Raw genomic sequence first — 12545 nt, 5'->3', positions numbered from 1 at the left:
CATAAGGTGGCCATAGTTCCCCATCCCTGATCTAGGATATTGGAAAACTTAATCTGTTTTAAGTCTATGTTTCGTGGCTTTCTTGACGCTAGCTTAGAGAATAAGACCCTAGGTATCTCTCGCCTTCTTTTATGCTCCCTGTGAACATCAGCAAATAGTAGTATGGAGATGACAGTAATTATTGAAGTTTAGGAAGCAGTGAGATTCATCGAGCTGACAGACAATAAACCACCTATAAAACTATTTGCTTATGGAAGAGCCAAGTCATTTCCTTGATTTGTATCAGTGTGTCTGTAGTTTGATGTTGCTGCCAAAAAAAAAGAAAGAAAGAAAAGAAAACATAGTTATTGGTTGTAATAATAGTAGTTCACTCTCCAAATCAAAGAAAGTAATAGTTCTACTCCAGTATGCTTTGGTCATCTGGCACTTTGAATGCTACCTCGAGTTCAGAGCTCCAGTCTTTCAGGATTCAAACTTTTCCCCAAACTGATAAAGCAACAGGTTTTAACTCTGAAAACCAAGCCTCCCCAAAAGATTGAGATGGATTGTTTAGCTCCAAATAGAGACAACTTGAGTATCTGAAGGGGGTGTTGCAGAGAAAAAATAGTCACTATCTATCATCCTACAAGACAGAAAATAATAATCTTAAAATGACAGGAAGGCAGTTTTAGCTGAATGCTTGGAAAAAGCTACCTAATCATAAGAAGTAAGTCTGACAGCGGAACCAGTTATTGAGGGAGACGGTTAACTGAACGTGTTGAAGCAGAAGCTGGTCAGCCATCTAGTACAAATGCTTTAATCTGGATTTCTGTACCGAGCATGGGGTTGAACTCAACAGCCTCAAAGGGCCCCCGGGCTGTGTTGTGTCGCTTCTTAGTTAGTTGATTTTCTGCTCTTTCAAGGATGTTGGTGTTTTTGCAGCATTTCTGGCCTATAAATTCACTTAGGCAATAAACTGATTTACAGTCCAGGCTGCCTAGAGTTGCGCTTCACGTTAAGGCAAATCAAACTCGTGGTAGTTTGGCACAATGTATAAACTTCTTCAGGAGAGGGCCAATAAGTCCCGTGGTGATTAACCACCCAGTGCTAGTCTCTTCATTGTTTGATGCGCAAAAGGGTACATCCCCTCCAAAAGCATGAAGGTAGAAATCTGAAATAATGCAGTTTTGAAACTCGAGAAACCGAAACTTTTAAAACTGGTCGAGCAGATAGCTAGAGATCAACAAAGCATTTCCACAGTATTTGTGAATACTAATTTATGTCCCTTCTCTATTGTTTTAGATCTTCAAGAGGGGGGACCTCCCCCTCCTCCCCCTCCTCCTCCTCCTCCCCCTCCCTCTGAAATTCCTGTTCATATCCCACCTCCCCCTCCTCTTCCACAAGCACCACCCCCTTCTGAATCTCAAATGAGAGAAGACAGAAACAATGCCATGCCATCTGGTAAGACTGGAGGATTAAATCTGGGAAACCACTCAGTTAATGTTACTATTCAGATAGCAGCCAGCTATCATATGCAATATATTTATCCCGGTGAAGACAACACGCCCTGGAAAATAGAAGAACTGGCTGTGTGATTTTGTTCATTAGCTTTGAAGGGATTATCGGTAACTGGAACACAGTTACTACATTCCAAATGTTCAAAATGCTGCAGATACATGATAGATCTAGTTGACTATATTTACAATCATTCTATAAGAGAAATCACTGATACTCCTTTCCTATTATATTGTGAATGGAAAAAAAGTGGAGATGTGTGAAAGACTGAGATTCAAACCAGTAGCTTTTTGATTCCTGGCTAACCCCTAATTAGCCAGCACATTATATCAGATTTTGTTAGTGGAAGTGAAAGTCAGGTAGCATCACTTTCCTGGAAACAGCACTAAAAAGGTAGAAATTTCTGCAACAGATCAGATTCCCTCTAAAGTAGCTTCTCTTTCTGAATAGCCAGCTGAGGCTAGCTAAAAAAAACCCCACAAGGTATATAAGCGTCTCTTTGTGTTTCCATCTGATACTTGATAGGCTGGAGACACCTAAGGCATAAGAATATGCAAGACATGAACAAATTAACGTTAGAACTAAACGAAAAAGAGGATTCAGAATATTATACAGTGTGGGATGATTGGTACAGGTGGATTGATAACCAAAGAATAGATGAAAGTTAATACAAATCTTAATATATATATAGGAATTTGGAACTATGAAACATAACCTGTGTAGAAAAGTAACACTGTCTGACTGTATTGTATTGTATTGTACTATAATAAATTTCAATAAAAAAAATATATATGCAAGTTCCATTCTGCTATCAGAGCTAATAAGCATTAGTTTAGCCTTCCCAAAACTTATACGACTTCCAAATGTTGTTTATCAGATCCTACATCCCCAGGAACAATTGCTAATAATTATGTTGGCTATTAATTATGAAAAGCTGAAGGTCCCACAGAGGACACTAACATGGAGAACATAGCATTAAGAGAATTATCCTGTCTCAGTAGTGAACATTATGGTGGGGTGTGATGGTTCAGAAGTTAGATTGTCAGCTGGTCTGACAATCAGCAAGCTTGCGTTCAAGACCTGTTGCTGCTGCAGGACAGGGTGAGCTCCCGTCACATGTTCCAGCTCCTGCCAAACCAGCAGATTAAAAGTGGATGATGCAAGTAGATGAATGGGTACCACTTCAGTGGGCAACCTCATGTGGACATGACAGGAGCCCCCAACCAGGTGTCCCCCGGGCAACGGTGATGTCACCAGCAAATCCTTTCACCATGGAAGCACTTTGGTGCTTCCGACATAGGAACATTAGTATTAGTGAACTTTATATTTTGTTGGGAAATCCCATTTTTCCAAAGCATGCATTAGAAACCAACTAAAATACTCAACAAAAAAAAAATCTTGAGAAAATAGACAACGGCTTGATAAAAAGATGAGTCTCACAGAATCGAACTATAAGGCTCTTAATACAAAACAACAGATTTTTTTTTGTGGGGGTGGGGGTGGGGGAAAGAGATTTTCTGTCTGTAGCCATCAGCACCTAAGGGCATTGCAATGAATTTACTTTTCTACAGCTGCTGTTCAAGGAGCACCAAAGGAAGTTGTGAACCCATCAAATGGCCGGGCCACTCTTCTGGAATCCATCCGCCAAGCTGGTGGCATTGGGAAAGCCAATCTCCGTAGTGTCAAAGAGAGGAAACTAGAAAAGAAAAAGCAGAAGGAGAAGGAGCAAGGTACCTCTATCCTTCCACCCTAGGCCACTTCCTGTACTTAGATCTGACTGCATGCTTTACAGCCTCAGGGTGAATCAAACATTGAATATCTATATCAATATCTATCAGACATCTAAGGGGTAGTTAATATTATGCGTTACATCATGTATTTTTCACTGTTAGAATACATTACTGTATGGCAGAGTAATTTGTGGCCTTCAAGGCGTTGTTGGACCCTAATTCCCTTCAGTTCTTTTCTCAATCAGAGATGATGGATGCCAGAGTGTGGACAAGACCTTGAGGGTTGTGGTTCCACACCCCCTGATCACTACACCAAACATGGTTTATTCTGAGAGACAACAACAAATATTTTCGGTCAGTCTAGACCAGTGGTGTCAAACTTGCAATGTCACGGCATCATCACGTGACGTATTGGGACTTTTTTCCCCCTTCGCTAAACTGGGCAGGGGCGGGGCCAGCACATGACGCATCCGGCCCACAGGCTGCAAGTTTGACACCCCTGGTCTAGACCAAACTAATGTAATATAACGATGGATGTCCAAATGCCAAGTTCAAGGGGGGGGGGGGGTAGTTATTTATTTGCATAAGACAATCCCATCTAAATAGTGATAATTATTAGTTTCTGTCCCAAACTCACTTTACTTAGGAAAAATAAGTTTAGCAAATGTGGTAATATTGAGAAGCCCGAAAGCTGCATGAAAAGAGCTGCTTCTTAAAAATGCAAGTTGGCTTTTTTATAGCATAGTTTTGTCGATTCCCTTGGCTCAACCTGAACATCTGTTTATTTTTATCCACTTAATCCATTTTATTTATTTCATAAAATGTTTTAACAAATTTGTATAGCCACCCATTGCAGTAAGTGACAAATGACTCTGGGTAACAAACATTCTCAATAAAAGTAAAAACAATTACAATCATAAATGCCTAATTAAAATGCATAGGAAATAACACAACCAACAAACTGAGGCAGAAGATTGGTCCCTTCACATACTCCGGACCTTAGGCTCAGGTTTTTAGGGCCTTACTAAAAAGTCAGCAGGATCGGGGCCATCCTACTCTCCAATAGGATGGCCCCTAAGGCAGGTACTATGGCAGAAAAGGCAGGTTAGAATTAGCCAACAGGACTCTGGCATGCTCATCCTGACAGACCAAATCAGACAGGTAGAAACTACTATGCCAAAGGTTTAAGTCTAGTTAGTACAAATTGTGAAATTTAATCCCAGTTGGTACCTTTTATACCCTGGGTCTCTATTGTGATAGTTAGCACATCACTGTTACACTATTTGCAGCTAGGTTCCCTGCATCAACTGAAAAGATGTAGGATGCCTTCTCTGGTTTCATAGACCATCCAGTCTGATAATCCTTCTGTATGGTAGTCTCCAGTTTTCTCTGCACGTTCTACCAAACCATTAAGAGAATAATATCACAGCATGAGTGTAATGATGGCTGTCATATTGCGTACTAGCTGGACGCCTGTGCTTCGCTACAAAACTATGTGATTGTGTGTGATAAATTGACTTAATGTAGAATGTGTAACTCCATAGCATCCGAGCGTGTTAATATAAGGCAACTGGCAGTTGGAACAGAGAGGAAGGGGGAGTAGAATGTCCCAGCCCGCAGGCCAGATGAGTCATGCGCTGGCCACGCCCACGCCCAGTTTAGCGAAGGGGTAGCATCAGAGTGTGTTAATATAAGACAACTGGCAGTTGGAACAGACTTCTTTTCAGGTGGGGAGGGAGAGTAGAATGTCTAGCTCCTTAGCATCAGAGGGTGTGAATATAAGGCAACTGGCAGTTGGGACAGAGTTCCTTTCAGGTGGGGAGGGGGAGTAGAACATCTAACTCCTTAGCATCAGAGCATGTGAATATAATACTGTATATGAAATACTAATGATCTGATAGTCATTTCGAAAAATCCTTTCTTAACGAGCACCTAGAAGCCAAGAGGAACATACATGCCAAATTTCAGGCCTTTGTAGGCTTTATCGTTCTGAGATTTCGTGATGAGTGAGTGGTATTTGGCTTTTATATATATTAAGCTTTTTAAAACTCAGACGTTATGATGAAACCAATAGCATAAGCACCACATCCAGCCCAACACATACATTCTCTTTTGCAGTTTGTTTTTGTAACCTTGGGTAAGGTGATTAAATCGAATATGATGATTCTTGGTCTAGAAGAGATGGTGGGGAACATCCACCAGGAAACTATTTTATAAGAATGCCTATGATATTTTCTCCCGTGCCTGAATAGATTAGGATAACAATCCTATGTGAAGACTTCATCCAAAACAATGCCGGATTTACCGGCAGATTCATGATTTTCTCCCATTTGCTGTCTTCAAGTGTTTGATTTCTCTTTTTGTGTTTCCTCCAGTGGGAGCTACTGGGCAAGGCGGAGATCTGATGTCAGATCTTTTTAACAAACTGGTCCTCCGGCGCAAAGGTGAGGAAGCTTGTTGTGGTTTCTCCCCAGTGGTGCAGCGAACAAAGCTTAAGGTTTCCTATTAGCAGAAAACAACATGTTTTTTTTTCACTGTAACTAGGATTAAAAGCTAAGTTATGAATTTCTTATGGTTGCTTCTAAAATTAAAAACCATCAGTGTTTGAGACAGAGAGGCAAGAACAGGATCAAGATAGAATAACCAAAACCATTCTGAACTCCACTCAGAAAAAAGATTAGTAAATCCCATTCAGGCAACATACTTAACTTCTTACCGAATCAACCCATTTTCTGGGTCTGCCATTTAAGCCAGTAATTAAATAAGGTGGCTGAATTAACATATTGTTTGACATATATAACCAAACACAAACCAAAGGCTAACATTAAAAAAGTTAATCATGTTGTATGGCTGCATCTCTAGCTATTTATCTGATCTGGTTCTCCTGGTTATGAGAACAATGCTATCAAGAAGAAATAGCAGAGAAAGATCAATTTTGCACAGGGAAAACCAAAAGGTTTGATTTGCATAGAGCACGGGTGTCAAACTCGCCACGTCACGTTGCCATCACGTGACATTTCACAATGTTTTTCCCATTCACGGAGCTGGGGTGTTGCGTGGCCTCTATGTGACACATCCAGCCCACAGCCGCCAGTTTGACACCCCTGGCATAGAGCATCAAGCCTTCATTTTTACTAAGATCAAGCCATCATGCAAAATAAATCATCTCCAGGTTTTAGTCCAAGTAAGAATATGAAGAGGGACATGGTGGCTCAGTGGCTAAGACGCTGAGCTTGTTGATCGAAAGGTTGGCAGTTCAGCGGTTCGAATCCCTAGTGCCGCGTAACGGGGTGAGCTCCCGTTCCTTGTCCCAGCTTCTGCCAACCTAGCAGTTCGAAAGCACATAAAAAATGCAAGTAGAAAAATAGAGACCACCTTTGATGGGAAGGTAACAGTGTTCCGTGCGCCTTTGGTGTTGAGTCATGCCGGCCACATGACCACGGAGATGTCTTCAGACAGTGCTGGCTCTTCGGCTTTGAGACGGAGATGAGCACCGCCCCCTAGATTCAGGAACGACTAGCACATATGTGTGAGGGAACCTTTACCTTAAGAATATGAAACATCTAATGGAGAGAACCTGTGGCTATCCAGATCTGGTGAACTGTATTTCACAGGATTTGCAACAGGATTGTGGTTTTTATAGGCACGTCCACCACTTTGAATCCAAAGCCAGAAAGGTATTTCAAAATAGACAACAGGCCTGCATCTGCTAATGCCTTCCTTCCTTTGCCCCATAATCACAGGAAAATAGACATTTGTTAAGCAGGCAGTGACAAACTACAAAGGGTAATTTGTAGTGGGTGGGGTACATTGTTGGCACTTTTTTAAATTCCAACCAATTTTCCATATACCTATCATAGTAATCCGGGGGGGGGGGGGGCGGGGGGGAATGCAGCTTCTTTAAAGGAGCATTGATAAATGTGGTATGTGTACTCAAACTAACTCTGGACGACTTTTTGCGTTTTGGATTCAAAGCACTGCACTTAAGTTTCCAGATGTGTTCTAGGTAGGAGTCTCCTCCTTAGTAGCTTTTACATCTTTCAGCTTTCTTTGCAATTTGCCTCTCTTGGTGCAAAATTCTGAGTAAATTAAGAAATGTGTCTCTGTTCTCCTTGCTGGGCCAACACTTCCCCATCTTTGTCATTTAGATGTCACTTTGAGGAAGTGTCGATCTCCTGGTGCCACTTTACCATTTTGTCTTCTCTCCCGCAGGCATCTCGGGCAAAGGACCAGCAGCTGGTGGAGACAGCAATGCTCCCAATGTGCCAGCTGGTGCCTTTGGCCGCATCTCAGACACCATTCCGCCCCTGCCACCCCCACAACAGCCAGCTGGGGAAGAGGACGAAGATGACTGGGCTTCCTAGAAGAACATATGAGGCGCATCTTGTTGTTTGACATGTCCATCTTTTTTTAGAATACTCACGACAGTGGATATTGCCATCTTGCCATCCAATCCAGAATAGCAACATGAATATAATTACGCACAAAGAAGAATCTGCCACCGTGCAATTTGTCTTCAAGGACGAGAGCTAGTTTCCATCTTAGAAAAAAGCCTCCATGATCAAACATGGCATGTTTGGCCATCTGTGTCAAGACTCGGCTTGCTGGGAACTGGGAGGTTTCAGAGGGTACCCAGCTACTGCTGAGAACAGCTTCAGTTTTCTTTCAACACTCATATCCTTTTCAGCTCTGTAAAGAATGGCATTTGCCTGTTCAGAGCAATTATTATATATAAATAAGCATTTTACTCTACTTACTTTGAATGCCCTAAATGAAAATCTGAAAGAAATCTGTTTTCGCATCTGTGTGTGCAATAAGAACCCATTTCAGGGGACAAAACTGGAATTGAGGGAGGTGCATTATTAGCTTGCATATTGGAAAATGTATTAACCTCTTTCAAAAAAAAGGCACACTTTGCTTTCCCTTCCTTTTCCTGTCTTCTTCCTTTCAATTTCTTGTTGTGGAAGGTAGTATTTGTTTGCAGCATCAGGATGGAAACTCAACGTACGAAGACCATACAAGCAGTCCTCGTCTTAAACAACCACAATTGAGCCCAAAAATCGATGTTGCTAAGTGAAACATCTGTTAAGTGGATTTTGCTCCATTTTGCAACTGACCTTGCCACAGTTGTTATATGAATCCCTGCAATTGTTAAGTTGGTAACACGGTTGTAAAGTGAATCTGGTTTCCCGATTGACTTTGCTTGTCCGAAGGTCGCAAAAGGGGATCACGTGACCCCCCCTGAACACCGCAACCGTCGTAAATAGGAGTCAGTTGCCAAGCGTATGAATTTTGATCATGTGATCTTGGGGATGCTGCAACGGTGTGAAAGTGTGAAAAGCAGTCCTAAGTCACTTTTTTCAGTGAACAGTCACTAAATGAACTGTTGTAAGCCGAGGACTACCTGGACTAAGTAGTTCAATTGTTCTGGGTATCTTTGCACGTCGGCGGAAATGATTCTCAAGATATCCACCTAAGTGAGTCTTCTGGTCCATCCTCACTGAACCATGTTATATAAACCTCTCTAGTTTGCAAATGCTGCTGGTAAACTGTGTGTCCCTTCTATCTCAGGCAAGTAAACTAAAAAAAAAAAAATGATAGAAAAGCAAGTACCGTATTTTTCGGAGTATAAGACGCACCTTTTTCCCCCAAAAAAGAGAGTGGAAATCTGGGTGTGTCTTATACGCCAAATGTAGCCCCGCCAAGCCTCACAAACGGAGATTTCAGAGGCTGAAAGAAGCTTCAGAAAAAAAGCCTCTAAACAGAGTTTCAGAAAAAAAGCCTCTGAAAGGCTTTTATCTAAAATAATATGGCAAGCAACAAAAGAATCGGTCAAGGTTCTGACCAAACTATGCTAACAAATCTGGAAAATGACACAATAACCAACAGATCGGAAGAGGTTAATCTACATACCAATACCAAAGAAAGGAAATTGAACAGAGTACAGATAGTCCTTCAGAATAAAAGCCTCTGAAAGAAACTTCAGAAAAAAAGCCTTTTTTTTTCTGAAGATGTTTCAGAGGCAGAAAAAAACATTTTTCTGAAAGTTTCAGAAGTTGAAAAAAAAGCAAGGCACAGAGCTCACAACTAAGGAACCTGTTGCTAAAATTCACCTCTGGGGAACAGCCGATTGGGAGTATTCTGGGAGGCCAATCCACCTACCAATCAGCTTTTTCCTTATTTTCTTCCCAAAAAACTAAGGTGCGTCTTATGCTCTGAAAAATACAGTACTTAAAAAAGGAAAGGACTGGATAATGTAGCTGTGCAGCAATTCAGAGGTTTATTTATTTATTTATTTATTTATTTAGTCGCATTTCTATGCCGCCCAACTCCCAAGGGAGTTAAACCCTCCCTAGGGTTAAAAAAAAAGACACTTTGAAGCACTCCTGCAGCACCTGCCTGGAGGTTTTCCCTAAAACCAGGCAAGCTGCCTTTGGTTTAAAGCAGTGTTTTTCAACCTCAGGAAGTTCACCTCACAGAATTCCCCACTCCACACATCTTAAAACTTATTGGGAAATGAGAAACACTGCTTTAAAGTGTTGTAGACGTGCATCTACCCTAGTTTTTCAATCCCCTTTTGCCAGCCCTTTTAGATGTTTTTTTTTTTTTTAAATCAGCATTTGCCTACACAGCGCATTTTAAAAATGTGGTTTTTAGCAGCTCCTTTCGGTCAACCCTCCCAAAGCTAACTTTGACCAATAGCAGTAAACCTATGTAAACAGCTTTTGCTTAAGGGTGGATAGCAAACTGAAGCCAAGAATTCCTTGGCTGAAGGGATTAAGGAAAGCGTAGTGCTTCAAAAGTGATCCCTGCACCACTAGCCTTCTTGCCTAATGCACCACATAGCAGTGTTTTTCAACTTTGGCCATTGTAAAATGCATAGACTTCAACTCCTAGAATTCTCCAGCCAGCAGCGTTGCTGCCGAGGGAATTCTGGGATTTGAAGTCCATGCATCTTACAATGGCCAAAGATTGAGAAACACGGCCATAGCATGTGTGTTCCTTTTAACTTTGTAGTGAGCCCTGTTTTGATGCTGGCAGAAAGAGAAAACTGGGATGTCTCACAGTTCAGGGGAAATGAGAACTTGGAGTCTATAACCGATTATATCCCACACACAGATTTTAGCAACGATGACTGCTGGTGGCATAGAAAACATTTTGAAATTGAAATAGCTGTTTCTGAGTGTGAAATGCATTCAGAATGGTTGGAACAAGCTAATTTAAGCTTGAAATAACCACTTCGAGTTCGGTTCAATGTCAAAATGTTTGCACACCCTTATTAACCACCTGCCTTGAACTTTGAATAGCATATATTATAACCTCAAAATAATGTCCAAGAGGCACTGTGGTATGCAAAATGAAATAGAGGGAAAACAATGTTTTTGTCCAAATCTTTTCAACGGAGGATTCAAATTTCCACCATAAACAGAAGAAATTAAGGTTTTCCAACCTTAATTTAGTTTAGCATGGTGAGTTCAGAAAACTATTTGAGTGACTGGAAGAAAAAAAATACACAATTCAAAATTAAGATCACACAATACAAGTTTAATGCATTTAAATACACAGGAGACATTTTGCACAGGCGGAGGTAGCAATTTTGAGTAGATGGCTTATTCCTCACAAAGAGACAGACTTGGAATTGGATTTCTTTTCCCAATGGAACTGCAAGACAGAAATTAGGAATTACATGAGGCACGTAGTGACGAAAGTCAATAGAGATAATAATGTGCACATTTCACCAGCAGGAAAATAAATCTTAAAGAGTCTAGCTTTGATTAATTGATGCTTGGATTCTCTAGGAGTGTGATGGTGAACCTATGGCATGCCAGCCGTTGCCCCAGCCCAGCTCTACCATGCATGCACGAGTGCCTCCTGCCAGCCAGCTAGTCTTTGGGTCTCTGCTGCACATGCACGGGGGGCAGGGAACATGCTCGCACATGCGGGGGACAGGGTGCATGCGTGGTGGTGGGACACATGCACAGGGTGCTCGTATTGCATTTTGGGGGTTTGCACGCACGCACCCCCCTGCACCCCATTTTGGGCCTGGGAAGCCTCCACCAACCTGGAAGCCAAAACGGCATGGGGACACCACACAAGGCCTCCCCACACCCCATTTTGGGCCTGGAAAGCCGCCTGCACCAACCTGGAAGCCAAATTGGTGCATGCGCGGGGGGCCGCTCACATTGTATTTTGGGGGTTCACGCACATGCATTCACGCACACTTGCGCTTTGGGCACTCGGCACCAAAAAGGTTACCCGTCACTGCTCTAGGATGATAGCATTTCATAGGAATTTGCAAATGGAGTGTGATTTGGGACTTACTTTTCTTAGTGCTGCAAAAGCCGGTCCAAACCTATCCTTGATTTGAGTTCTGCTTTTAATCCATCGAGGAAGTTTGTTGAGAACAGCTGGACGTGTGTATCTGTGATCTAAAAGCACAATACTGGCAAAGTCCTGTTGATGCCGAATTGCCCTTCCTGTAAAAAAGCAAACCATCTTATTTATTTAATCCATTTATATGCCCCCCCCCAACTTGTCCTTGTCACATGAATGGCCAACAGGATTAAATTCAATTCAAAGTGAGAAGCCACTGGGCAAACTGTTTAAAGCGGTATTTCTCAACTGTGCCAACTTGAAGATGCATGAATTTCAGCTCAGAATTCCCCAGCCAGCATGAGATTGACATACAAATATTTCCTCCCTCGAGATGACTAGGGCAAAGAACGTCAGATACAACCTTTCAGACCTGTGAACTTCAGCTCTCAGAAATTTCCACTGCTGAGAATTCTGGAAGTTGAAATTTACATATCTGGAAGGCACTCAGGTTGCAGAAGGCTGTCACGTTGAAACTGCTGTGAGTGACCAATAAAACAAATTTTGCTCGAAGAATATTTTATACTGATAAACCAACTGATATTTCTGTGCCCAAACTTAGCAAGACAGGAACCTACATTATGAACGTATGAAACGAGATGGGAGAAAGTGGCAGAGATTCTTCCTATTTTCTCCCAAATTTTTCTAGCATTTTTCTAGCATTTTTAGCAGGTTGGTTGCACACAAAATAGTGCCTCCTTACAGCCCAATTCCATAGGACACTTTCATGTTCAATCAGAAGATCCATCTTGCCCATAGCAGTTGTCCATAATTGGAAGCAGAGGTTTTTCTGCGCTCATGTTACTCAAGCATTGCATAGGAATGAATCCAGGATCCTCTTATGTACAACCTCTGATCTAAACGATCACTTGCCCATTATGCTTCATTACTTTGATGGCAGCGAGCCAACTTTGCACAGAAGCTCGTATGAAAAATGTACATACAGTA

At 41.8% G+C, this 12545-nt stretch overlaps 2 protein-coding genes across 2 annotated transcripts in view; one reads left to right on the top strand and one right to left on the bottom strand.

The window, feature by feature from the left end:
* The window catches only part of WASHC1 (WASH complex subunit 1), a 58094-nt gene extending 49334 nt beyond the window's left edge, over nt 1-8760 (top strand). Inside the window, exons 8-11 of the mRNA XM_070946693.1 lie at nt 1282-1440; nt 3066-3224; nt 5600-5668; nt 7437-8760. Coding sequence (XP_070802794.1) covers nt 1282-1440; nt 3066-3224; nt 5600-5668; nt 7437-7588 — 539 coding nt within the window. The 3' untranslated portion in view covers nt 7589-8760. The remainder of the gene's footprint in view (nt 1-1281; nt 1441-3065; nt 3225-5599; nt 5669-7436) is intronic.
* Nucleotides 8761-10763: 2003 nt separating this feature from the next.
* DDX11 (DEAD/H-box helicase 11) overlaps nt 10764-12545 on the bottom strand; it is a 46663-nt gene continuing 44881 nt past the window's right edge. The window contains exons 26-27 of the mRNA XM_070946630.1: nt 11547-11701; nt 10764-10886 (exon numbers count right to left, since the gene is read on the bottom strand). Coding sequence (XP_070802731.1) covers nt 10842-10886; nt 11547-11701 — 200 coding nt within the window. The 3' untranslated portion in view covers nt 10764-10841. The remainder of the gene's footprint in view (nt 10887-11546; nt 11702-12545) is intronic.

The sequence above is a fragment of the Pituophis catenifer genome, unplaced genomic scaffold (assembly GCF_029215685.1).
Source record: "Pituophis catenifer annectens isolate HBS135680 unplaced genomic scaffold, rPitCat1.0.hap2 SCAF_7, whole genome shotgun sequence".
NCBI classification, from domain to species: Eukaryota; Metazoa; Chordata; class Lepidosauria; order Squamata; family Colubridae; genus Pituophis; species Pituophis catenifer.
This window is presented reverse-complemented; position numbering and strand designations above follow the sequence as displayed.